The 16097-nt window shown below is 34.5% G+C and overlaps 1 protein-coding gene and 1 pseudogene across 2 annotated transcripts; one reads left to right on the top strand and one right to left on the bottom strand.

Moving 5' to 3' along the window:
- Positions 1-7862: 7862 nt before the first annotated feature.
- On the top strand, positions 7863-12240 carry LOC140988596 (large ribosomal subunit protein uL14mz). Of its 2 annotated transcripts, none has more exons than XM_073457612.1 (4): positions 7863-8020; positions 8550-8658; positions 10291-10382; positions 11743-12240. In XM_073457612.1, exons 2-4 carry the CDS (start codon positions 8625-8627, stop codon positions 12115-12117), a joined length of 501 nt encoding a protein of 166 aa, XP_073313713.1. In that variant the 5' UTR covers positions 7863-8020; positions 8550-8624; the 3' UTR covers positions 12118-12240. The 2 variants fall into 2 exon arrangements, with proteins under 2 accessions (XP_073313713.1, XP_073313714.1); XM_073457613.1 differs by having other exon boundaries at positions 7894-8027.
- Positions 12241-12474: 234 nt separating this feature from the next.
- Positions 12475-15630, bottom strand: LOC140988430 (uncharacterized; annotated as a pseudogene).
- Between the last annotated feature and the right edge of the window lie 467 nt (positions 15631-16097).

Genomic DNA, 16097 nt, shown 5'->3' with positions numbered 1-16097 from the left:
TGTTGCTGGTGGGGAGAGTTTGTCAATTATTGGGGTGTGGGGAGTGGGGTTTAATGGGGTTTAGGGTAGGTTTTTAGTTTAAATATGGCTTAAAATCTTAATTAAATTCTAATTACTAGATTAGGTCCATTAATCATGTTAATTAGGCTCATTTAGCCCATTAGTGTTTAATTAAAAATATTAAAATAATTTTGCTTAAATAAGTTTGTAAATTTATTAGCCGGGTTGCCAAAACGTTCGTATTTTTGTTGAAAAACCAACATCGATAAAAATTACGTCTCGTCGTATAAAATCACCTCAAAACTTCTTATTTTCAAAAATAAGAAAAAGCATCAACCATATTTTAAATAATTAAAAACAATTATTTAATAAAAATATTTTCTATTTTTCAGCCCTCGGTCTCCGTTCCTTTATCGCAACTCGAATAATCTTTAAAAATACATTTTAATGCAACTATGTAGAAAAATATATTTTAAATATGTCAATATGCACAACATAATTAATTAATGTAATTAAAACAATTAATTGAAATACACTAGGAATTTAATAACTCAAATGCATGTGGTTCGCGCGGACCTTCAAATTTTCGGGGCGTTACAGGAATTATGTTTCAAAATGTTGGATTTATGTTGAGTTTAGTTTAGATGCAGTGAATTTATTTTAATGTCTTGGGGTGCAGAAAAAATATTTTTCTTTAGTAATGCATTGCCTATGAAGGTGGCTCTAATTTTGTATGGAAAAAATGTGTAAAAGGTTACACGAAATATTTTTGTTTCAAGAATTATTTTCATATTGTTTGATCAGTGATTAGGCCGAAGAACGTGTAATTTTGTTGGCATATTGCAGACAAAATGTTTGATTAATAATTAGGCTGGAAATAAGTAGTTTTGTTGGCATATTGTTTGATCAATAATTAGGTTGAGCAACGTGCATTCTATTATTCTTTATTGCACAAAGTTTGTTTCTTTTATAATTTGGTATAGACATTACATCAAAAATTCGGTATGCCAAATTTTTTGGCATGAAATATATGAAATTTATACATATATCAAATGATATCAGTATATTTTTTTCGTATACCAAAAATTTTGGTATAACTTTACAGTTTTCTTTGAAAATTTCGATATAATAATACCAGACCACCCCTACTTTCTATAACCAAAGTTGCTTCATTTTTTTCATTTGAGTTTGCTTCATATTTTCTTTCAGTTCATAACTTAAATAGTTACAAAAAAGAATCGAGACAATTTATAGGTTTTTCTGTGATTATTTTGTGCTACACCTGAATTATTTCTCCTCTTATGATGTGTTCAAATATTATCCATTAGATTATCAACATATATGTCAATTTTCATAAAAATGTTAGGACTCATATTATATAATGGTATTGAAATAAATGGAGAATCTTTCGCAGTATATCATAAACTAACCTGTTTTTCTAGTAGATCTGAATATTATTTGATTCGTATTCAAATATTATGGCATCAAATCTAGTTTGATATGGCCCAATATATTTCAAGTGAAATGCCGTCCAAATTATTTTTTCTGATAGCTTGTTAACAATTAACAATTTTGATATATTTCTTGATCTTGTTGAAAATGTGAAATATTTGTGTTGAAAATTATAATGTTGAATGTTGAAAATTAGGTAAAATTAGATGTTGAATATTGAAATTGAGTGGGTCTCATGTGAGACCGTCTCACGGATCTTAATATGTGAGACGGGTCAATCCTACCCATATTTACAATAAAAAGTAATACTATTAGCATAAAAAGTAATACTTTTTCATGGATGACCCAAATAAGAGATGTGTCTCACAAATACGACCCGTGAGACCGTCTCACACAAGTTTTTGTCATTGAAATTTGTGTGTGATGTTGAAGGTAATGATGTAATTTATTTTTGGATTATTTTTAAAGATTTTCTATAAATAGATCTCTCATTTATGAAGAAAATCACGATTGAGTTGAGAGAAAAATATTATAAAGTGTGTAAAGTTATAATTTTGAGAGTTTGAGATTTTTACTTTTTACCGTAAATTTTTACTTTTTCACAACACGTTATCATCACGAAACTCTAAAAGTCCTCCATATTTTTCCAAGCTCCAAAACAGAAGAAAAAGGTAACAAAAGTAATAATATTTATTTTACTGTTTATTTATTTATTGTGTATATATTTAATATATAATATAATGTTATTATATAATAAAAATAAATTTTTCAAAAAACTTGTTATAGATCCTGGGAGGATGTTAAGACGACATCTCACACTCCCGGTAAGGGATACGACAAGTATAAAAGCCTATAAAGTTTTTTAAACAAAATATATTATGACACATCATTATAATAATGTGATATGATATACATAATTATTTAAAGCATTACTAATATTATATACACCATATTATTACCATAAAGTTATACAAATACATACATTTATTTTTTGTACACCAACGGTCATAAACGGTAACAAAAGGGCTAGTTTTTGCCCTATAAATATGATCTCACAAACACATTCAATCACTCCAACTTTCTCTTCTTCTCTAAAAATTATTCTTCATCAAATTTTTCGAAGAAAAAAGAAGATGGCTTTCTCAAGGTTATTTTTAATTATTTTGGTTATCATACTCACGAGTCTTGTATTTATCGGAGAATATCCTCCTCGTGTGTTTTCTTTATTTTTACGAATACTTGTATTTGTTGTTTATCCATTACTTTGTTTTGCAATATTCATTAACTAATAAAATGCATCATAATTTTTTAGTACCACCATGTCAAACTTGACAAAGCTCGAATTTGTTGCACTCGACATTACGGGGAAAAATTATATGCCATGGACTCTCGATGTAGAAATGCATCTTGAGTCATTAGGTCTAAATGAGACCATAAAAGAAAATGGCATATGCACATCACAAGAAAAGGCAGGAGCCATGATATTTTTGCGTCGACATCTCGACGAGGGATTAAAATGTGAATATCTGGTTGAAAAAGATCTCATAGCTTTGTGGAAGGGATTAAAAGAAAGATTCGAACATATAAGGGAAGTTATACTTCCGACCGCCCGGGATGAATGGAATACGTTGAGATTCCAAGATTTTAAGAAAGTCAGCGATTACAACTCGGCGATGTATCGAATAATCTCGCAACTGAAATTTTGTGGGCACGAAATTACTGAATTGGAAATGCTTGAAAAAACATTTTCCACTTTTCACGCATCGAATATAACTCTACAACAACAATATAGAGTGCCTGGATTTTCGAGATATTCTGAACTAATCGCCTGTCTCCTTGTGGCGGAAAAGAATAATGAGCTTTTAATGAGAAATCATCAGGCACGACCCACTGGTTCAACGGCATTTCCTGAAGTAAATGTCGTAAGCAAAAATGAATTTAAACCTGAAAACCAAAATCAAAGTTATAGACAAGATTTTGGTCGAGGACAAAATCGAGGTCGTGGTCGTGGACGTGGAAGTAGTCGTGGTCGTGGACGCAGCCGTGGTTTCAAAAATAATCGAGATAGTTACTCATATAACTCATCTCAAAAGAGCGTCCCAAACCATCCACTGAAAAGGCATCATGAGAATATGAGTGTTAATGAAAATCACTCAAAAAGATTTGAAAGTTCTTGTTTCAAATCTGGTACTCCAGGGCATTGGTCCCGTATTTGTCGAGCCCCTGAGCACCTTTGTAAACTTTATAAAGAATCAATAAAGGGGAAAGAAAAGGAAACCAACTTTACTGAACACAGTGAACCTTTGAGTGGTTCAACTCATTTTGATACTGGAGATTTTCTGATTGGTTTCTCGCACAACGATCAATTTGCTGGTGGCATAGATATGTAAAATATTTTATTTTTTCATGTATTCATATGATAATGTTTTATCGTGTGCTATATTTTTAAATATGTATTGTATTGCATTTTATTGTCAGTAATTTTATTTCATTGCATATTTTTTGAAGTTCAAATATGGAAAATGCTATGAACCAAGCTGAAGTTTGCATACCTGATAGTGGTACAACGCACACTATCCTCCGAGATAAAAGATATTTCTTGGAACTAAAACCAACAAAAACAATGGTGAATACAATATCAGGTCATGTAGACTTGATTAAAGGATGTGGTAAAGCACAATTTTCGTTACCTAATGGTACAAAATTTTTGATCAATGATGTTTTGTATTCACCACAATCGAAAAGAAATTTGTTGAGTTTTAATGATATATACTCCCATGGGTATGATACTCAAACAATGAATGAAGGGAATGAGAAATATATGTGTCTTACCACATATAAATCAGGAAAGAAAGATGTGATTGAAAAACTACCAATGCTCCTTACTAGATTGCATTATACACATATAAGTCCTATTGAATCAAACATGGTAGTTGATAATTCTTCAATATTAATCAATTGACATGATCGATTAGGACATCCTGGTTCAACAATGATGCGAAAAATTATAGAAAATATACATGGTCATCCGCTGAAAGACCAGAAGATCTTTCAGAATAATAAGTTTCAATGTAAAGCATGTTCTCTTGGAAAACTTATTATAAAACCATCACCAGCCAAAATCCAAACTGAATCACCAATGTTTCTTGAATGTATTCAGGGTGATATTTGTGGACCAATTTATCCACCATGTGGACCATTGGTATTGATTGATGCCTCCAGCAGATGGTCATATGTATGTTTATTGTCAACTCGAAATGTTGCATTTGCAAGATTACTTGCTCAAATAATAAAATTGAGGAATCAATTTCCCGATTATACAATCAAGAAAATTAGACTTGATAATGCTGGTAAATTTACTTCCCAGACTTTCAATGATTACTGTATGTCTATGGAAATCATTGTTGAGCATCCTGTTTCTCATGTGCATACACAGAATGGATTGACTGAATCATTGATTAAACGTCTACAAATGATTGCTAGACCAATGATTATGAAAACAAAGCTCCTTATTTCTATATGGGGACATGCAATTTTACATGCTGCTGCATTAATTCGCATAAGACCCAGTGCATATCATAAATACTCCCCATTACAGCTTCATTTGGTAAAGAACCAGACATTTCTCATCTGAGAATTTTTGGATGTATGGTGTATGTGCCTATTGCACCACCGCAACGAAAGAAAATGGGACCTCAAAGAAAAATTGGAATTTATATCGGTTATGATAGTCCATCAATCATTCGATATCTTGAACCTCAGACAGGCGACGAGTTCACAGCACGTTTTGCTGATTGTCATTTTAATGGGGAAATCTTCACAATGTTAGGGGGAGAACAGAAACATACCGACATACCGAAAAGGAAATTACATGGTATGTATCATCATTGTTACATCTGGATCCAAGAACAAAACAATGTGAAAAAGATGTACAACAAATTGTGCATTTGTAAATAATAGCAAATCAAATACCAGATGCATTTGCAGACACAAAAGGGGTAAGTAAATCATATATACATGCTGCAAATGCCCCTGCTCGAATTGAAATTCCGAAGAAACAAATTGAAGATACTCATGATGTCATTAAACGCCTGAAGCGTGGAAGGCCAGTCGGTTCCAAGGATAAAAATCCTCGAAAAAGAAAATTCATAGAGAAACACGATGATCACAAAATAAAGAATGATGTTCCTGAAGAAACACGTGATGATCACAAAATAAAGAATGATGTTCCTGAAGAAACGCGTGATGATGAAAATATTTTGTCAGAACCACAAACTGACGAGAATAGTGAAATCTCTATCAATTATATTAATACTGGAAAAATATGGAACCGAAAAGATATAGAAGAAATCGATGATATATTTTCTTATAATGTGGCAATAGACATCATAAATGATAATGAAGATCATGAACCAAAATCTTTTGGTGAATGTAAAAATCGGCAGGATTGGATAAAATGGAAAGATATCATCCAGGTTGAATTGGATTCGCTAAATAAACGTAATGTTTTTGGACCTATAGTCCTTACACCTGAAGGTGTAAAACCTGTTGGATACAAATGGGTTTTTATTCGAAAGAGAAATGAGAAAAATGAAATAGTAAGATATAAAGCTCGACTTGTTGCGCAAGGTTTTTCTCAAAGGCCTGGAATTGATTATGAAGAAACGTATTCTCCAGTGATGGACGCAATTACGTTTCGGTATTTGATTAGCTTGGCGGTATCTGAAAATTTAGAAATGCGTCTTATGGATGTTGTTACAGCTTACTTATATGGATCAGTTGATAGTAATATATATATATATGAAAATCCCTGAAGGATTTAAGATTCCTGAAGCACAAAGTTCAAAACCCAGAGAATGTTATTCTGTGAAATTACAAAGATCATTATATGGGTTAAAGCAATCTGGCCGAACGTGGTATAATCGGCTAAGTAATCACTTAATGAAAAAGGGATATGTACATAATTCAATATGCCCTTGTGTTTTCATTAAGAAATCAACATCCGGATATGTAATTATTGCTGTATATGTTGATGATTTAAACATCATTGAAACGAATAATGAAATTCATGAAGTTGTGTCATACTTGAAGGAAGAATTTGAAATGAAGGATATTGGAAAAACCAAGTATTGTCTGGATTTACAAATTGAACAAAAAGAATGTGGAATATTTGTTCACCAGAAAATTATACAGAAAAGATCCTTAAACATTTTAATATGGATAAATCAAATCCTTTAAGTACTCCAATGGTTGTTAGATCATTAAACATAGAAAACGATCCATTCCGTCCATGTGAAGATGATGAAGATATTCTTGGTCCAGAAGTACCATATTTAAGTGCTATCGGTGCCCTTATGTATCTTACAAATTGTACAAGGCCTGATATATCTTTTGCCGTAAATTTATTGGCAAGATTTAGCACATATCCAACAAAGAGACACTGGAACGGAATTAAACATATATTCCGTTATCTACGAGGAACGACAGACTTGGGACTTTTGTATTCAAAAGATGCTAATCCAAGTATAATTGGTTATGCCGATGCTGGATACTTATCTGATCCACACAAGGCACATTCTCAAACTGGATATGTATTTACTCGTGGAGGCACTGCAATTTCTTGGCGTTCACAGAAACAAACACTCGTAACAACTTCATCAAATCATGCCGAGATTATTGCACTACATGAAGCAAGCCGTGAATGTGTGTGGTTAAAATCAATGACCCAACATATCCAAATCTCATGCGGATTATCATTTGACGAGAAGCATCTGATACTATATGAAGATAATGATGCATGTGTTGCTCAAATGAAAGAATGATACATAAAAAGCGACAGAACTAAACATATTCCTCCTAAGTTCTTCGCATTCATTAAGGAGCTTGAGAAGAATAAATATATTGATGTTCGTCACATTCAATCAAGTGAATACTCATCAGATCTCTTCACAAAGGCACTTCCTACGACAATATTCAGAAAGCNAATATTTGAATATTGAATGTTGAATATTTGAATGTTGAAAATTAGGTAAAATTAGGTGTTGAATATTGAAATTTGTGTGTGATGATGAAGGTAATGATGTAATTTATTTTTGGATTATTTGTAAAGATTTTCTATAAATAGATCTCTCATTTGTGAAGAAAATCACAATTGAGTTGAGAGAAAAATATTATAAAGTGTGTAGTGTGATAATTTTGAGAGTTTGAAATTTTTACTTTTTACCGTAAATTTTTATTTTTTCACAACAGATCTATATTATTTATAATTAAAATAAAACAAGCTCAAGCTCCCTTTTATTAAAAACTACTTGTATTGCTTGTCCAACATATATAAACAAACCCAAGCATGTCTATGTAATAACATATTATGATACACTAGAGGCCAATATAAAAATTTGGCCCACCATTCAAATAAAGAAAGCCCAATGAGATAACACAATAGGCCCAATTAATTCCCTCCAGTTGACTACTCCACAGCCCTCTCCATGGACCACGAGCAGTCAACACTCTTCCGCAGCCTCGATGCTCACCTGTACGCCGCCATCTCCGCCTCCGAGTGCTCTGTCAGGTGTCTAGTAATCATTTCTTCACCTTCTAGGTTCCAGTAATTTATTCCCAATCCTTCTTGTTCGTTCTGCATTATTAATTCTGCTATTTATTTCATTATTGATTTTTGAATATGTTTCTGCGAGTAGCGCCTATTTAATTGTGAATTTTTCATTTGAATTTATGATAGCCCCAAGAATTTGATTTTATGTTTTTTTAGCTTTTCGATTGAGGAAATGAGGATGAAATATCGACCTTCGTTGACCTGTTTAGGTTTCTTAAAATTAAATAATTTTCTGGGTCACATATTGTGTCGGAATGTCTTTCATATATGCACTCAAGGTATTTAGCCAAATATGTTTTTTTTTTTCTTTTTGCAAATTTAGAGAGATATATATTCATGAACCCTGTGCATTATCTATTGTTGATTCAATGAAGCTGAGATCATAATGTCCCCAAATCAATTATGTGTACTTTTGCCTTGGGATTTGTCGGCATTTGGACTCCTTTCTGAAACCCTATGTTTCGCATACTTGCTCAATGTTTTGTAGGTTTTCGTGATTGCCAGGGAAGCTCTAGAGTTGTTTAGTTTACTTGTTTTGACTTAACGGCAAAGAATTCTGAAAATGGCTGCATCTAATTCTTCTAGACTGTTTAAAGGTATGTGCTTCTATGATTTTTCAGAAGTTACTGTTCTTGTGATAGTACCATGTGTTTTTGGTCATCATGTTTCATTACTGGTTATGGAATACAATGATCCAAAAATGACTCAAAACTTGAAATTTATGAAGGCACTCAGCCAATGACTTGCCCCCCCCCCCCCCCCCCCCCCGGTTTTTTAACTCTATTAGATTGGAGAAAGTTTAAGCTGCATCATATTAGGAAGAAGAAAAGCTCGAACAAATGAAATCTCTATAACCATATTTTGAAGAATTACAGAATGTTCAAGTAGGAAAAATAGTGCGGACTAAGTATTTATATATAATGAAGCCAAAACAGATAAATGTGATTAATGAGTAAAGGAAATAAGTGTGTTTCTTCAAATTCTTTTCTAACACTCCCCTCAAGATGAAGAATGGATATTCGAATTCCTCTCTTGATCAATAAATCTCGAAATCTTCCTGGAAGGAGATATTTTGTGAGGATGTTGGTAATTTGCAAATGAGAAGCAACATTGAGAAGCTGACTGGCTGTCACTAAATAGAGCCACTGGACCAGCAATATGAATACACAGATCGCTGAATAAAGACAGCATCCATACTACTTCACAAGTGCCATTTGCCATGGATCTATACGCAGCTTCAGCTGAAGATTTAGGCACTGTATGTTGCTTCTTGGATTTCCAGGATACTAGTGAATATCCAAGGAGCACACAAAAGCCATAAACTGATTGACAAGTGTCCGAACAAGCCGCTAAATCTGAGTCCGTGAATAGACTCAACTTAAGATCAAAGGAGGAATTATAGAATAAACCTTGATCCACTGTTCCTTTAACATATTTATGCACCGATTTCACAGCTTGCAAGTGTTTGTCTCGTGGAGCAGACACAAATGGGCAAAGTTTGTTGACTGAGTAAGCGAAGTCAGGCCGAGTGACAGTCAGATAAAGTTTGCCCACTAACTTGTGATACACAGAAGAATGAGGAAGCAATTCACCATCATCCCATGTGAGTTTAAGGTTGACATCCATAGGTGTTGTTCGTGTCTTGCAACCATTAAGACGAGTTTCAGTGAACAATTACTGAGCGTAGTGGCACTGGCATCTGTAAATACCACGCCCTGACCTTGCAACTTCAATGCCAAGAAAGTGCTTTAAATCACCCAAGTCCTTCAACTTGAACTTGTCATTGAGGAATATCTTCAAAGCCTTGGCTTCTTCAAGGCAACAGTTACAAGCTTAAGTTTGACTCAGATAAAGTTGCCCAATGTTCACCCTGGCTAGTGTTCTGCACAAAAATATGCAGCTGATCCAGAACGAGATCAATTGGCTTTTATAATTATATAGTTAATTAAAAATGCATGTGTTTGTGTTCCTTTTTTAATCGAGGGACAGATTCTGCAATGTTTTTGGTTGCTGCATTCTCTAACCTTCTCCAATATTTCCGCAATATCCAGCCTAATCGATAAGCAGTGTATTCAAAACCATACCGTATTTCTTTGGAATTAAATAGGCATGTTTATCTCAGTTCCCAGCACACCCCTACTCACTCCAGTAAGCACCACACCTTCAACTTCCTCGCTCCATATATGGCTATATCTAATGCTTTTACTCCTTGATATGGAAAACAACAGTTGGTCGATCGATACTAGGTGGCCTCGGCAACAATTCTCTTGGGGCAAGCAGACCATCATGTGTTATGACATGCATGGATTTTTTATCTCAGGTTAGTATTGCATCTGATAGAACTTTACAATTCTGTGACGTTTATTCACAATGCTGTAGTTTGCCTTCTTTTCACAGAATTTGTGCTTGCTGCGATTCCAATTTTTTTTATCTTCGCTCAACATGCTGTGTTGCTTTTTTTTTTTTTGATAAAAGACTAATTTTATTATAATAATTAGAGATTACAAGATAATGCGGATCCGCGATCAATTACACGGATGCGTGATTTTCGAACTACTACTCCGACAATACAAATTTCCAGTCCCTAACTAAGTCTGATATACTTAAATGATTAAATTCTTTGAAGCTCGACGTCCATGATGCAATCCTGAATTTTATTTTCTCCCATATTGCTTTATCAGAAGATCAGTTATTGTTTGTAAATGACGTTTTACATTTATAAATTTTTTACAAAAGTGTCACCATATAACTTTGACTTTTGCCTCATACAAGTGTCATGATTTCAGCTTCGCAACCAAATAGAAATCAGATGTGTTTGTCAACTTATAGCGACTGCTAATACCATATGTTTTTGCCTTTTTTTACACCATAAACTTTTAGATACGGTTATTTTAATATGGTATCAAAAATTGACCAAGTGGGATGACAGATAAAAGAAAGCAGGAAAAGAGAGGACTATCAGGTCTCCCTATACCCTAAGCTGTTTAAAAAAACCAACTACATATGAAAGAAGCAACAGCACATAAACAGAACGTTTTACATATATAGCAGTTATAGCTTATAAATTATGTGGCCATTGAATACTGTGGAGGCGGGACATGCACTCCACAAATATAATGGATTGACATTGTAAACAATTTACTGTTTTTATTGAATATACGAGCACTCTCTTTTTCCATGTGGACCGATAAGGGAACGACCGAGCCTGTTCAAAATCCATCATGCAAGTCAGAGTTCATCATTCAAAACCCTTTAATGTCAGTTCACAGTGGTCAATGTCTGATGTGAATGAAGTGGAAGTTGGTGACTGAGTGGACTTAATGTTGTTTCTCTGTTGAATCCTTTGAATTGGGAGCACCCGAAATTTTGTTGTATGATAGCATTAACATATATTGTGGTGAAAGTAATTTAGCAGTCCAACATTTCAAGTTAGTTTCCATGGAATTTGGCAGTACAGGGGTCATAGCTTAATGTGTTTGATTATCTAACAGCTCGGCTGCTGAAAGCACAACATAGCTTGAGGGATATATACGGGAGTATTGTTCACAGAGACATTGAATACAAATTCTTAAAACCTCTGAAATAACCTCATTTTTGTTAATTTTTAGATGCGAAAATAACATAAATTACTACTTGGTAATTGAATTTTTCTAATATACTTTCTTTGAATTGTTCATCAGCAACAAAGAACATTCATACAGATGAGGACCAATCTCAAAGTAGTCGACAATTCAGGTGCAAAAAGGGTGATGTGCATTCAGGCGCTGAAGGGAAAGAAAGGGGCAAGACTGGGAGACACAATTATTGCATCGGTTAAGGAAGCCAGTATGGGTGGGAAAGTGAAGAAGGGCGAAGTTCACTATGCGGTTGTAGTACGTGCTGCAATGCAACGAGCTCGATGTGACGGGAGTGAAGTCAAATTCGATGACAATGCTGTGGTACTTATTAACAAGCAAGGTGAGCCAATAGGAACAAGAGTGTTTGGCCCAGTTCCTCATGAACTGAGGAAAAAGAAGCATATCAAGATTCTCAGTCTTGCTGAGCATATCGCATAAGTACATGAAATTATATCGCTAATATAAAAGGCTATAATACGGATGGTGCCGTGTTCATGCACTCTATATTTTACTCGAATTTTCGACTTATTGAGGAATTAATGCCATATTATTGTTTTCTTAGGATTCTTCAAGACCTAAACTCTGTTGTATGTTATTAGCATGGGAATGAGGCTTTAAGTTAATATTTGAAGAAATTGGTACTTCTTTCCCTCTTTTCAACTTGATCGAGATTAACAGAAATGACAAAGTTTAATGGCATTAAACGAGTAATTTTGTGAACCTTCACGCATACTCTTTGATAGAAAGCAACTTCTGAGGAAGAGCCGAGTGCAGCACATAATATCACGGTCTCAATCCCCACGCACTTGCTACACAGCTAGAAACAATGTCACCCCAACATTTATCTGAATTCTCACTTTCTTGTTCTGGCCAGCTCTTTGTGAGGTTCGATTACTGAACTTGCGCTTTGTTCCCACCAGTAGTTTTGAACCACTAGCACTGCCATTGGATTCCATCTTCCTAGCCAGCCTTCTGGGCTTGTTTTTTCCTAGCAGCCACCGCTGGCCATTTTCTCTTTGTGGACTTCTGCTCCTTGGCAGGTTCAGATTTTGATTTTACCAGAGCACTAGTTCTAGCACGAGGAGCAGCCTTCTTCTGTGTGCCAGATTTGCTTGCGCATACACCTTGGTACGATAAGATCTCTTTGGATTTAACCTTAATACCACCACTTTCTCGAGTTATGGAATTAACAGCAAATTTCTTAGCTGGATAATTGTCTCTCTCGTATTGAAGAGTTCTTTCTCATCAAGGGAGTGTCGCTTGATCTGGAGAGTCTGAGCTTACGATCCCGAAAGTTCAAGTTACGTAACGTAAGAATCGAGTTGGCAGCATCCTTTATGGTCGACATGACATTAATGAATTTAAGTTAATTGTTTGGCAAATATATGATTGTAATTGAAGAGGAGACTCTTAAAAGCAAAGAAAATTTGCAAGGAAAGCTCTTAATATTGAGACTTTAGTTCATATATTAAACTCACAGAAATCGATGTGAGACATTTTAACACATCTCATTCACGCCCAAGAATGAATAATTGGAGCATGAAAACATTAACGGATGGTTCAACAAATAACGATGGGTCTAGGCTCTGATATCATGTTAAGATTGAGATTTGGACTTAACTCCAAAAGTTATCTCAATGGGAATGATTGTCCAAGTCCATATATACAACTCTCAAGCATTTTATTCTATCGATGTGGGACTACTAGCACCCCTTCACGCCAAGAATGAACATAAAGTTTACAAATGGCCCAACTATGGGTAGAACAGGTGGTTCAACTATGGACAGTCTGACACATAACGGTGGAACATGGGCTCTCTTACTATGTTAAGATTGAGACTTCGATCATATGGGACAACTAACACGCTTCCTCACGTCTAGGAACGAAAATCTGGAACGTGAAGCTTACAAGACAAAGGTGCTCCAACTATGGGCAGTCCAACACATAACGATGAATCTGGGTTCTGATATCATGTTAAGATTGTAATTTGAACCTAATTCAACCCTAAAAGTTCTAAAAGTTGGTTCAAAGATAAGGATTGTCCAAGTCCATATATGCAAATCCCAGAAACTCTATCTAATCGAGGTAAGACATCTTAACAAAAGCCTAACATAAAAGATATAATACACAAAAAAATAGACTAGAAGATCACCCAATCAGTCATCTAAATGCTTCATATATTTCTAGGATGATCAGCTACCGAAAACAAAAATTGATAAAGCACTCAGAAGCTAATCCTCGGAATGATACATAACATAAAATAACATGTCCACGATGGAGCCTGTTACAATTCTAAAGATTCTAAATAATTAATAGCGATCGATTTCGAAAGTTGAATATTGAAAAGGGAAAACCACATCATATTTGACCTAGAACATTAACTGATAGAATGATCAAATTGGAAAAAAGACCACAATTTGTACTCTAAACAAGCAAATTATCCACATGTAATTTATACATTACCACCACTCACACCTTACTTTTAAACAAAACTTATGCTATGCCTTTCCCAAAACTTGTACCAGGATCTCTGATGATCCGGACAGCTTCAATGCTGCTTTCTAGGTTTTCATGCCAGAAAATAACTGAGAAAATCTCTTCATCCTGGGTGCAAAAAGTTAGGTAAACACAGTTATATGGTCACATATAAGAGAAAAGTAGCAACTATGTTTTCAAAGGCACATCTTACCTTAACGTCAAATGGAAGATTACCGACAAAAAACAGTCCTTTTGTTGTTGTATAAGTGAGAATTTCTCCTTTCAATTTCTTGCATGGTGGGCATGCCCCCATTGACACGGATATGATTTCCACCAATCTACATCCATAGGATCAAATAATTTCTTCTTATTGTCATGTGTAACTCAATATACATAAATATATATACATAAACATACATACATATTCACATACTTATATATAAAAAAAAGTACAATAAATATTCAGTAACCGTAAACATACCACATCATATTAAAGGACAATGATGCTTGGGGCAGAGTCCTCTGTTGTGAAAACAATGTAAGCATGAACGAAGTAAAAGTGACATATTATTTCACCAAAAGGATTGGGTAAGACAAATGATGAGTTGAGAACCACCAGTAGTCCTCATATATATGCAATTATGTGTAGTTGATATGGGAAATATCAACTTTTCATATACTTCAAAAACCTTGGCCCAACAAAACAAGGAAATAAATGCAAAATAGCATGCAAAACCAAAAAGTATCCACCATAAAATTCCAGGTCTCTGAATGGACCTATCTATTGAGCACACCAACTTGTCTCTAAATTAATTTATTATATAAGCATTTTAGCATGACACAATATCATTCAACAAACAATTTCAGGGTGAGAAAAAATGTATATTTGGTTACTCTTTTGAATGTCAAAATAATTTACATAAGCAAGTTCATTCGATAAAGAAAACCGACCAAAAAAATTTAAAAACAAAAAAAAACCCAGAAAATAGCTATTGCATTAGCATCTTAACTGTCCCCGTTTCATTAAATCGCTTCTGAATCACATTCGAAATTTTTCCCTGTAAAAGAAATCAACACCATTCGCATTTGTTTAGAAGCTTGATAGAAACATTCATACACATCAATAAAATATCATAAATCATATGAAGAACCACAACAGGCCAGATAAAACTCACATCCACAATAGGGAAAGATAGAATCCTCACAGATTCGACCTCGCCAAAGTTCCCAAACTCCTTCACCGATCTCTTTTTCTTGATTTTCAGAAGCAAATTCCCCACAAATACAGTTTTCAGAAGCTTACTTTCATCATCGAAACCTTCATTCGACACCATGGTATCCTTCAGATCATCCACACCATGGTATCCTCCGGATCATCCATTTTCTTCCTTCCCCTCCCACCACATCACTTCCTCCCACATTTTCATTACCATCCCCCACGCCATATCTCTTAGCTTCGTAGTCCGCCTCCATTTTCTTCCTTTTCCCTCCCACGCCATTTTTTTCATTAATTTTTTTATTTATTCTGTTTATTTATTTTATAAAAAAAAGGATGAGTCACGCTGGGGTGGATAAGACGCCCTAACGCGGAGAGATTGGTTTCGCTTTTTAACTTTTCTAAAACTCGCACTAGGGCGGTATAACCCTATCCTTAAAAAAAATCATCGCATTAGGGCGGTATTTTTCGACACTCAGCGTGGCGCGCAGTTGGGCAAAATCGGAACCCATCTATGCTAAACTGAAGCAGTTCAGTGGACCAGTTGAGCTGATATGCAACAATTAGTTGAGCTTGAGCAGATGTGGTATTTTGGACATATCTCTCAGCTCGATTATTGGAATTAAACGATTCATTATGCGTTAGAAAGATAAGACGATGATCTATAAATCATCTTCAGAAGTCAAAGTCTGAATCAAAACTTTAGATCCCGATAAATGATGAT

The sequence above is a fragment of the Primulina huaijiensis genome, chromosome 11, assembly GCF_012295235.1.
Source record: "Primulina huaijiensis isolate GDHJ02 chromosome 11, ASM1229523v2, whole genome shotgun sequence".
Classification (NCBI taxonomy): domain Eukaryota; kingdom Viridiplantae; phylum Streptophyta; class Magnoliopsida; order Lamiales; family Gesneriaceae; genus Primulina; species Primulina huaijiensis.
Note: the sequence above shows the minus strand (reverse complement) of the source record. Positions and strands in the feature narration are given on the sequence as shown.

Bases quoted from the DNA above. Each gene is read 5' to 3' on its own strand.
- LOC140988596 (XM_073457612.1), top strand. From the start codon at position 8,625: ATGGCTGCATCTAATTCTTCTAGACTGTTTAAAG. The intron at 8,659-10,290 runs GTATGTGCTTCT...GGAAAACAACAG, and splicing joins TTCTTCTAGACTGTTTAAAG to TTGGTCGATCGATACTAGGT. The intron at 10,383-11,742 runs GTTAGTATTGCA...ATTGTTCATCAG, and splicing joins GCATGGATTTTTTATCTCAG to CAACAAAGAACATTCATACA.